Source organism: Salmo salar, chromosome ssa13, assembly GCF_905237065.1.
Source record: "Salmo salar chromosome ssa13, Ssal_v3.1, whole genome shotgun sequence".
Classification (NCBI taxonomy): domain Eukaryota; kingdom Metazoa; phylum Chordata; class Actinopteri; order Salmoniformes; family Salmonidae; genus Salmo; species Salmo salar.
This window is the reverse complement of record NC_059454.1, coordinates 7,900,089-7,910,533: the sequence shown is the minus strand read 5'-3', so window position 1 is coordinate 7,910,533 and position 10,445 is coordinate 7,900,089. Positions and strand designations below refer to the sequence as shown.

General features: G+C 43.1%; 1 protein-coding gene across 1 annotated transcript; it reads right to left on the bottom strand.

The window, feature by feature from the left end:
- Positions 1-1,044: 1,044 nt before the first annotated feature.
- On the bottom strand, positions 1,045-10,370 carry LOC106566296 (pancreatic progenitor cell differentiation and proliferation factor B). The gene is made up of 5 exons (XM_014134197.2): positions 10,069-10,370; positions 8,897-8,989; positions 7,863-7,940; positions 3,789-3,888; positions 1,045-1,541 (listed from the first exon to the last, which is right to left on the bottom strand). Exons 2-5 carry the CDS (start codon positions 8,949-8,951, stop codon positions 1,415-1,417), a joined length of 360 nt encoding a protein of 119 aa, XP_013989672.1. The 5' UTR covers positions 8,952-8,989; positions 10,069-10,370; the 3' UTR covers positions 1,045-1,414.
- Between the last annotated feature and the right edge of the window lie 75 nt (positions 10,371-10,445).

Below are 10,445 nucleotides of genomic sequence, written 5' to 3'. Positions count from 1 at the left end.
AGACAAGAACAGCCTAATGGCCTGGTGTCAGACAACATGGTGTCTTGCAGTGTTGGCAGTAGGAAGCCCCCTCCACTAGACATACTTATCATAACGGTGTTACATTTCACATAGCAATTGACTGTACTGAATAGTCCTAAGCTTCCAGAATAAACTTTACACAGCATGGTAGGAATGGACATTCCCATTTACTTACTATACTTGGCAGAGGGATTGTTTGTTTCTAGTATTTCAGATCCATAACTGCCAAAAGATCCATAACTGCCAAAGGCTTCATAAGTCACAGACAAGAAGGTAAGAGGATCCATGCATATCAATGGTCTGTTTCCAGTATTCAGCCTGACAGAGTTGAACACTGAGTGCCCAGGTTAAAACCTCTACGGGATCGTGTGTCCCAGCCGCGGGATGGTTGAGCTAACGTGCGCTAATGTGATTAGCATGAGGTTGTAAGTAACAAGAACATTTCCCAGGACATAGACATGTCTTATATGGGCAGAAAGCTTAAATTCTTGTTAATCTAACTGGACTGTCCAATTTACAGTAGCTATTACAGTGAAAGAATACCATGCTATTGTTTGAGGAGAGTGCACAACAGAAAACGTATCACGGCAACTGGTTTGATACATTCACCTCTGAAGGTAAATAATGTACTTACATTCAGTAATCTTGCTCTGATTTGTCATCCTGAGGGTCCCATAAAATGTAGCATAGTTTTGTTTGATAAAATCTATTTTTATATTCAAATGTAGGAAGAGGGTTCTACAGTTTGAACCCCTGCCCCTAGATGTGTGAAGGTTAGTGTATTTTCTATAGGGAAGCTAATTATTCATCACATTCCTGAGTGTGTAAACTTACAAAAATTATATGGTAATAAAAAAATGTATGTTCTCTATAGGGTTTGATCCTTTTAATGTTGACTGACGAATAAAGGTTGACTGACGGATACTGAGTGCCCAGGTTAATGTTGACTGTTTGGCATAGCAAGATTGTTTTCAGAGCAATAAATTCCATTGAAAGAAACAGAAATGACAGACAAGTCTATAATTAGGCTGAGGCGACTTTTACTAGACATCTGCAATCACAGGGTGACAAAGTGGAGAAGTTAACAAAAGTTATGAGGGCACCACGGTGTTACAGACAAGTACAAATGTAAAAAAAAAAAAAAGATTTTTTATATATATATATTTTGTTCATAGATTTAAAAAAAACAAAAACGGGATACAAATAAAACAACGGTCATTGTCAACCTGTCCTACTAAGACAAACAAAAAAAGCGTGTGTGTTCCAATATCCATACTACCTAGTATGAAGCAATGTAAGAGGCATACATTCTATGTAGTGTGGAGGATGGAACCGCATTAAGGGTTTAGGGAATGGGGACGCAGCCTCCGTCTCCTAGCGTTTGTCCCATCTCTCAGGAGGGGGGTGGACTCCCCGGCTCCGGCCTCCCGGCTTCGCTGCCGTCGCTGACCTGCCTCTTCATCACCATCTCCCTGGCAACGCAGGTCACCTGGCCGTTGGTCACAGTCATGGCCGCCGCCCTGGAAGAGAGGGGTCGAGTGTGAGAGCAAAGCAAAACGGGGAGAGGTAAGGATGACCTGCGTGGCTCAGTCGGGAAGACTGTAGCACTAACAATGCAAAGGTCGCCAGTTCAATTCCCAGGGATGGAGGACAGTGTGAGCGAGGAGGAGTTGTTTAGGGAGAGAGAGGTTGAGTGTGAGAACAAGGAAAACTGGTGTTGTATTCAGCAGGGAGCACCTTGCTTAATGTTGTAGATGAAACTGCCATGAGGATTATGTCTTAGTGTGTCAGAAAGCTGTCTGTCCTAGTGAGGGACCCAGGAGGGAGTATTCATGAAGCAAGACAATAAGGGTTTGGAAATGTCAGCTAATGAATTGACTACTAGTTGAAGTTGTTTCACAACACTTATAAAGAGCTGGGGGTTTTTCCGCTAGCATTCTGGTAAGACGCCCAATGGGCTTTAGCGGGGGTTTTTTGCACCCCCTTGTGTAAAACCGTAAATCCCAGTGTGAGAGAAGGACAGTATAAGGATACACGCGAATATGAAAACCTTGCTACCGCACATTTGTGTGAAATTACAGATGCTTATTTGTTTGATATTAATAAGCCTGTATTCTGGATGGCCTTGTCTTCACCTCTTCTGACCAACTAGTCGGTATAATGTAAGTAAGTCCCATAGTGAACAATGTAACTTAAGATACGCACCTTTGTCTTTAACGCTAATAAAAAGGCCCAATGTCTTTAACGCTAATAAAAAGGCCCATTGTCTTTAACGCTAATAAAAAAGGCCCAACCAAGAATCTGTTTGTTTGTCCATTTATGAACACTTGCCATCTCACCTTTACTATAGTAGCTATCAGGAAGGTTAGTCTCCTCACCTAACAGTGGGTGAGGGCGGGGTTAACGGTGTGCTGAGTAGGTGTGGGAGGAGCTATGAATGGACATTTCTCCATTGAAAGTCTATGGCCATTGGAATGCATTGAAATAGTATCAAAATGGTGGGCAGAAGGAAGATAATGTGATTAGGTCAAGTCGAATTCCATAAGAGATGTAACAAGCACACTAAAACCTTAAAAGTATTACCTCTGGTTAGATCAGTAGCTTGTGACTTTACTGCATTAGGTTAAAAAAAAATAAAGCTTTATTTTTAAAACTTACAAGATAATTTTTTTTTACGAATTCGTCAAAGATTTAATGCATATTGCATAAATTAACATGAAATGTGTATTATACACACAAATATAAAACGTTGGTGCCATGAACTTAATTAAGATCCCAGAACTTTCCATACTCAAAAAACATCTAAAATGTTGTGCACAAATTTGTTTAGACCCGTTTTAATGACCTTTTTCTCCTTTGCCAAGATAATTAATCCACCTGACAGGTGTGGCATATTATGAAGCTGAATAAACAGCATAATCATTACACAGGTGCACCTTTTGCTGGGTACAATAAAAGGCCTCTAAAAATGGGCAGTTTTGTCACACAACACAATGCCACAGATGTCTCAAGTTGAGGGAGTGTGCAATTGGTATGCTGACTGCAGGAATGTCCACCAGAACTGTTGCCAGAGAATTTAATGTTAAATTATCTACCATAAGCTGCACTCAGCGTCATTTTAGATAATGTGGCAGTATGTCTAAGACCAGCCACCCGGACAGCTGATAAAACAGAGGAGTATTTCTGTCTGTAATAAAGCTCTTTTGTGGGGAAAAAACTGATTGGCAGGGCCTGGCTCCCCAGTGCGTGTGCCTGTGACAGTCCATGCCCACCCATGGCTGCGGCCCTGCACAGTCATATGAAATCCATTGATTAGGGCCTAATTTATTTAAATTAACCGATTTCCTTTTATGAACTGTAACTCAGGAAATTTCTCCCTCTCAAATTCCAGTTAACTCCTGAAAATGACTTTGTTTGTTAATCTGAGTCCACCTGGTGTCATTTTGGCACCATTTTTTTAGAAAAGGCTTTGCCATTGACATGTGCATCTTATCCTGTGACCTTTTGACCCAGAATTGAGACACACACACACAAAGAAAATTATATATCTTAGCAATGGTAAGCCCTACAGACATGAAACAAAGTGCACTGTGCTTCTGAGAGTATGTTCAGTTCAGCTCTAAAAGCAATGTTTATTTTACACCCCCCCCCCCCAAGGGAGCGCAATGGAACCAGAGGATAAGTCAAGAACATTCTGAAGTGTTTTGAATACGTAAGAGGTTATAGTCCATTACCCACATTTCTCCCAGTTGCCTACTTTAACTTACTTCTGCTTGGCCTCCTCAGTCAGAGTGGTCATTCCTGGCTGGTTCTGCTTCCCAAAGAAGAAGCTGGACCACCAATGTCCAGAGTCTTGTTTGGGCAGACCTGAGAAACAAGATTAACAACTAGGTCAAACACATAGAAAATGAATAAACATAAGACAATTACCTATATAATAGCCCCAACATAATACATAAAAGGTTCACACGGATATACAGTAACCCGATTACCCGATAATTCTATAGTTGACCCTCGGATCGGATCACGCTCGGTGGCCACGGACCGGTGTGAAAATACAGACCAGATCTGAAATTATTTGAAGAAAATATCCTAATAAAAATAAATAATCTAATTAGCTACACATGGCAGTTGGCTCAGTAAAAAATATTTAATCTGTCTCCTTCACCGGTCTTCCTCGCTCTGTCTGACTTGAGCTCTCGCTATTCCTGGGGTTGTGTGTTTCGTCACAATGTACTTTTGAATGTTCGTTTTGGACTGATGTCCGACTGAGCATTCTACTCAACGCATCATCAATGATCGCTGATGGAGATTTCAAAAGGTGCATTACAGTGGCTTGGAAATACAATGACATTCAAAATGGAGGCAAATAATTAGTAGGAAAACATTTTCATGTCACCAGATTGACTTTAGATGTAGTATAACGCTTGCTAGCATTGCCAGCTATTTTTGACAAACTTTACTAGCTAATGTCAACATTGCCAACCGTCTAAAGTAAGTTTGATGACATGTTAACGCTGACAAAGTTGTTTCCTACTAAATATTTGACTACTTTAGCGATGTCATCGTATTTCCTGGTCCCCCAAAAAACAAACAAGAAAAGTAGTTTTGCTGTAATACACAGCTGTATTTGAGCCAGGGCGAAGTGTTCAGATAGTCTATTTTATGACGTTTCCGCTGGATATACGGGATCAGCAATATGTTGCCATTTCACTATGGAGAGAACGAGAGTGTTGGAAAGATGTTTCAAATACAGTGAGGAACTATACTGTGGTGACCATAAAAATACATTGAGAAGCTCTGAGGCACATAAGTGGTGGTGCATTAGGACAATTAGAAATCCCCAAACTGGAACTTTTATAGACCTACAGGCCAGGTACTTCTTTACATGTTCAAGTTAAATAATACATAATACATACATACATAGCTCCAAAAAATAAAGGGAACACTAAAATAACACATCCTAGATCTGAATGAATGAAATAATCTTATTAAATACTTTTTTCTTTACATAGTTGAATGTGCTGACAACAAAATCACACAAAAATAATCAATGGAAATCCAATGTATCAACCCATGGAGGTCTGGATTTGGAGTCACACTCAAAATTAAAGTGGAAAACCACACTACAGGCTGATCCAACTTTGATGTAATGTCCTTAAAACAAGTCAAAATGAGGCTCAGTAGTGTGTGGCCTCCACGTGCCCGTATGACCTCCCTACAATGCCTGGGCATGCTCCTGATGAGGTGGCAGATGGTCTCCTGAGGGATCTCCTCCCAGACCTGGACTAAAGCATCCACCAACTCCTGGACAGTCTGTGGTGCAACGTGGCGTTGGTGGATGGAGCGAGACATGATGTCCCAGATGTGCTCAATTGGATTCAGGTCTGGGGAACGGGCGGGCCAGTCCATAGCATCAATGCCTTCCTCTTGCAGGAACTGCTGACACACTCCAGCCACATGAGGTCTAGCATTGTCTTGCATTAGGAGGAACCCAGGGCCAACCGCACCAGCATATGGTCTCACAAGGGGTCTGAGGATCTCATCTCGGTACCTAATGGCAGTCAGGCTACCTCTGGCGAGCACATGGAGGGCTGTGCGGCCCCCAAAGAAATGCCACCCCACACCATGACTGACCCACCGCCAAACCGGTCATGCTGGAGGATGTTGCAGGCAGCAGAACGTTCTCCACGGCGTCTCCAGACTCTGTCACGTCTGTCACATGTGCTCAGTGTGAACCTGCTTTCATCTGTGAAGAGCACAGGGTGCCAGTGGCGAATTTGCCAATCTTGGTGTTCTCTGGCAAATGCCAAACGTCCTGCACGGTGTTGGGCTGTAAGCACAACCCCCCCACCTGTGGACGTCGGGCCCTCATACCACCGTCATGGAGTCTGTTTCTGACCGTTTGAGCAGACACATGCACATTTGTGGCCTGCTGGAGGTCATTTTGCAGGGCTCTGGCAGTGCTCCTCCTGCTCCGTCTTGCTGCTGGGTTGTTGCCCTCCTACGGCCTCCTCCACGTCTCTTGATGTACTGGCCTGTCTCCTGGTAGCGCCTCCATGCTCTGGACACTACGCTGACAGACACAGCAAACCTTTCTGCCACAGCTCGCATTGATGTGCCATCCTGGATGAGCTGCACTACCTGAGCCACTTGTGTGGGTTGTAGACTCCGTCTCATGCTACCACTAGAGTGATAGCACCGCCAGCATTCAAAAGTGACCAAAACATCAGCCAGGAAGCATAGGAACTGAGAAGTGGTCTGTGGTCACCACCTGCAGAACTACTCCTTTATTGGGGGTGTCTTGCTAATTGCCTATAATTTCCACCTGTTGTCTATTCCATTTGCACAACAGCATGTGAAATGTATTGTCAATCAGTGTTGCTTCCTAAGTGGACAGTTTGATTTCACAGAAGTGTGATTGACTTGGAGTTACATTGTGTTGTTTAAGTGTTCCCTTTATTTTTTTGAGCAGTGTATATATAAAATAAACATTTAACAAAAAGGGCAAACAATTCACACAATGAAAGCGCACAAATTAGTGGGAGACAGAGCCAGAGAGCATTCTGGAGAGACAGAACCAGAGAGCATTCTGGAGAGACAGAGCCAGAGAGCATTCTGGAGAGACAGAGCCAGAGAGCATTCTGGAGAGACAGAGCCAGAGAGCATTCTGGAGAGACAGAGCCAGAGAGCATTCTGGAGAGCCAGAGCCAGAGAGCATTCTGGAGAGCCAGAGCCAGAGAGCATTCTGGAGAGCCAGAGCCAGAGAGCATTCTGGAGAGCCAGAGCCAGAGAGCATTCTGGAGAGCCAGAGCCAGAGAGCATTCTGGAGAGACAGAGAGCATTCTGGAGAGACAGAGCGTTTTAATACTAAGCTGTAGTGTAGACCACAACGCAATTCTCAATAGATCTGGTCCACCTCAGATCCGAATCAGGGATTGATTTCCCCCCCAAAATAAAAAAATGACCTGGTCCTGGTGGTGTCAGATGGGAATTTCACGGATCCAATTCGGTTAGGATCTCAATTTCAGGTCCAAGAATACCTGAACTAAACATAACTCACTAAATGACCTCATCACTGTGTACATGTAAAGCTTCAGTAGACGAGGAAAAAACTGACTACCATTCTCTGCTGCCTCAGTTGGTGTTGTCATGGCACCGTGCCCTGAGGCAGCAGAGAATGGTAGTCAGTCAGTTGGTGTTGTCATGGCACCGTGCCCTGAGGCAGCAGAGAATGGTAGTCAGTCAGTTGGTGTTGTCATGGCACCGTGCCCTGAGGCAGCAGAGAATGGTAGTCAGTCAGTTGGTGTTGTCATGGCACCGTGCCCTGAGGCAGCAGAGAATGGTAGTCAGTCAGTTGGTGTTGTCATGGCACCGTGCCCTGAGGCAGCAGAGAATGGTAGTCAGTCAGTTGGTGTTGTCATGGCACCGTGCCCTGAGGCAGCAGGGAATGGTAGTCAGTCAGTTGGTGTTGTCATGGCACCGTGCCCTGAGGCAGCAGAGAATGGTAGTCAGGTCGGCAGAGGAATGGTAGTCAGTCAGTTGGTGTTGTCATGGCACCGTGCCCTGAGGCAGCAGGGAATGGTAGTCAGTCAGTTGGTGTTGTCATGGCACCGTGCCCTGACTGGCACAACAAGGCAATCCTACAGTCACCAACCTTAAAAGGTCTACCATGTAGTAAGACTGGGACTATACCAGTATCGCCATACTCATACTACCCCAACAGTTAGGGAACTCCCAGTACCACCCCTGAACACAGTCCCTACCCCAACAGTTAGGGAACTCCCAGTACCACCCCTGAACACAGTCCCTACCACCACCCATATGCTTGCTTTGTGTACCTGGATGGTGTGGAATGACCTCCCCACTGTACTCTGAACTGCCACAGGAGCTGCTGCTGGAAGTGGAGCCGAGGCGCCCTGGGGAAAAGTTAAACCAATAGGACTGTTAGGTTTGTACAGAACAACTCATTCAGCACCTTTACAAGCCTACTCCAGACCTAGGCTATTGTCACAGGATCAATCCATACTTCTGTCACTGTCTCAGGATAGGGCTGGACAATACTACCCATTCATGACCAAGAGGTTTGATCCCCACAAATTCTGGGAGGTACAGTTAACTCTAATGAACTCATCCTCTGCAGCTGAGGTAAATCTGGGTCTTTTCCTGTGTCATGAGAGACAGTTTCATCATAGCACTTTCAAAGTTCTTGCATTTTTCCAGATTGACTGATCTTCATGTCTTAAAGTAATGATGGACTGTTGTTTCTCTTCGCTTATTTGAGATGTTCTTGCCATAATATGGATTTGGTCTTTTACCAAATAGGGCTATCTTCTGTATACAATCCCTACCTTGTCACAACACAACTGATTGGCTCAAACACATTAAGAAGGAAATAAATTCCACAAATGAATTTTTAACAAGGCGAGCCTGTTGATTGAAATGCATTCCGGGTGACTACCTCATGAAAATAAAGGTGAAATAAAAGGTTAGATTACAACAACAAAAAATGAAGCTGGTTGAGAGAGAATGTCAAAAGGGTACAAAGCTGTCATCAAGGCAAAGGGTGGCTACTTTGAAGAATCCAAAATATATTTGGATTTGTTTAACACTTTTTTTTGGTTACTACATGATTCCATATGTGTTATTTCATAGTTGATGTCTTCACTATTATTCTACAATGTAGAAAATAGTAAAAAAAAAATTAAACTGTAGGTGTATCCAAACTCTTGACTGATACATATTTATTTTTTTACTTGGGTGCCAGTTTTCAACACTTCCAAAGACAAAGGAAAATCACACTGATGGAGTTTGACTGAGTTACGGCCTGAGTGCTTCTTTTGTAAAGACATGCCCTGGCCCGAGAGCTACTCACTTCGGTAGTAGTCATTGGTAGCAACAAGAGAAGCGCCTGCATTGATCGCTGCCATTCTTCAGATCTTGTTGAATAGTGCGTTAGATAGAAACCCTGGAAGAAGAATGGGACACTAAGTCAGACATTTGTACATAGACAGAGATTATAGCACAAGTTTTTGCAACGATGTAGTTCCTAGCCAGTCCTTCAGAATGCATGGCTGGCTAACTACATACAGTAACAAGCAATAAGAGTCACCTCTCACACTTAGCTATATGAGAAATATTGAAACAATCATTGCTGCCAAGGCTGCCTCAAATTGTTAGTGTGTAGGCTACCATCTGTTCTGTGACTTTAATGTAGGCATCTGATACTACTAAACACAAATGACAAGGTTTTTTATTTATTTATTTAAAATTAACCTTTATTTAAACAAGGCAAGTCAGTTAAGAACAAATTCTTATCTACAATAACGGCCTACCAGGGAACAGTGGGTTCACTGCCTTGTTCAGGAGAAGAACGACAGATTTTTTTTTACCTTGTCAACTCCGGGATTGAACCCAATTGACATTTCAGTTACCGGACCAACCGTCTAACCACCCAACCGGCCGTCTAACCACCCAACCGGCCGTCTAACCACTGTCGCCCCAAAACTACAATATCTCGCTGATGTGGGTGTGCTAAACTCAGGGACCATTCGACCTAAATCTAACCATGATTTCAATTAACAACTGCCATTCGCTGGTGGTACATAACTAGCTAGTTAACGTTAGATAGCTAGGCGCCTAATTATACTTTACTAGCTAATTTACAATGTTACCATTCTTAAAAAAAAAAAGTGATCGAAAATGACAAACTTGAGTTTAGAAACATAACATTTGTTAGTCTGTTGTTGAAGAAAAAGCCAACTCGACTAACCGTTAGCTAGAAGAACATGTCCATTTTGGGGACGAAAGGCCTAAAAATGACTCTCGAGTAAAATGTCAAAAGCAAATTTTACTTGGCTATGTTGGCAAACAATTAACATAAAAGTGAGTGTAGCTGCAAACAAATGATTTCGTGCTGTTGTCATACAAAGCAAATGTCCAAAAACAACAAGCACATCTTCTTACATGACCGAGTATCATTAGCATTAGCTAACTTAGCATCGACTGAATTCAATCATCAAAACTGCCGTTTCAAGCAAATCTCACCTTTTTTGTTGTTGTTGTTGTTACCCAAGAGATGTTAAAACAGCAGCCAACTGAATCAGCGAGGCTAGGTAGGGGAGTTAACGCTAGGCGACGGGGCCCATTTGAAACTAGATTTAGGGGGTAAATACGACCCTGCGGTAGTAGTGAAGTATATCTGCGGTAAATGTTATGCCAGAATGAAGGATTTGGAGAGAGGTTTTATACTACGAGGTGACTGACAGACACTCTCTGGTCAGACCAGGAGGAGCTTGAACATGGATCGTGTACGACGTGCAGTGGGGTGACGAGAGTTTGTTTGCTCAGGGTGGGGGAAAAAACTGTTTGAACGAACTAGAACAAATCTCTGTGACAAACTATTTATAAAATATAGTAAATAT

Bases quoted from the DNA above. Each gene is read 5' to 3' on its own strand.
- LOC106566296 (XM_014134197.2), bottom strand. From the start codon at position 8,951: ATGGCAGCGATCAATGCAGGCGCTTCTCTTGTTGCTACCAATGACTAC. The intron at 3,889-7,862 runs GTACACAAAGCA...CTTGTTTCTCAG, and splicing joins GGTCATTCCACACCATCCAG to GTCTGCCCAAACAAGACTCT. The intron at 1,542-3,788 runs GTAAGTTAAAGT...CCTCTCTTCCAG, and splicing joins ACTGAGGAGGCCAAGCAGAA to GGCGGCGGCCATGACTGTGA.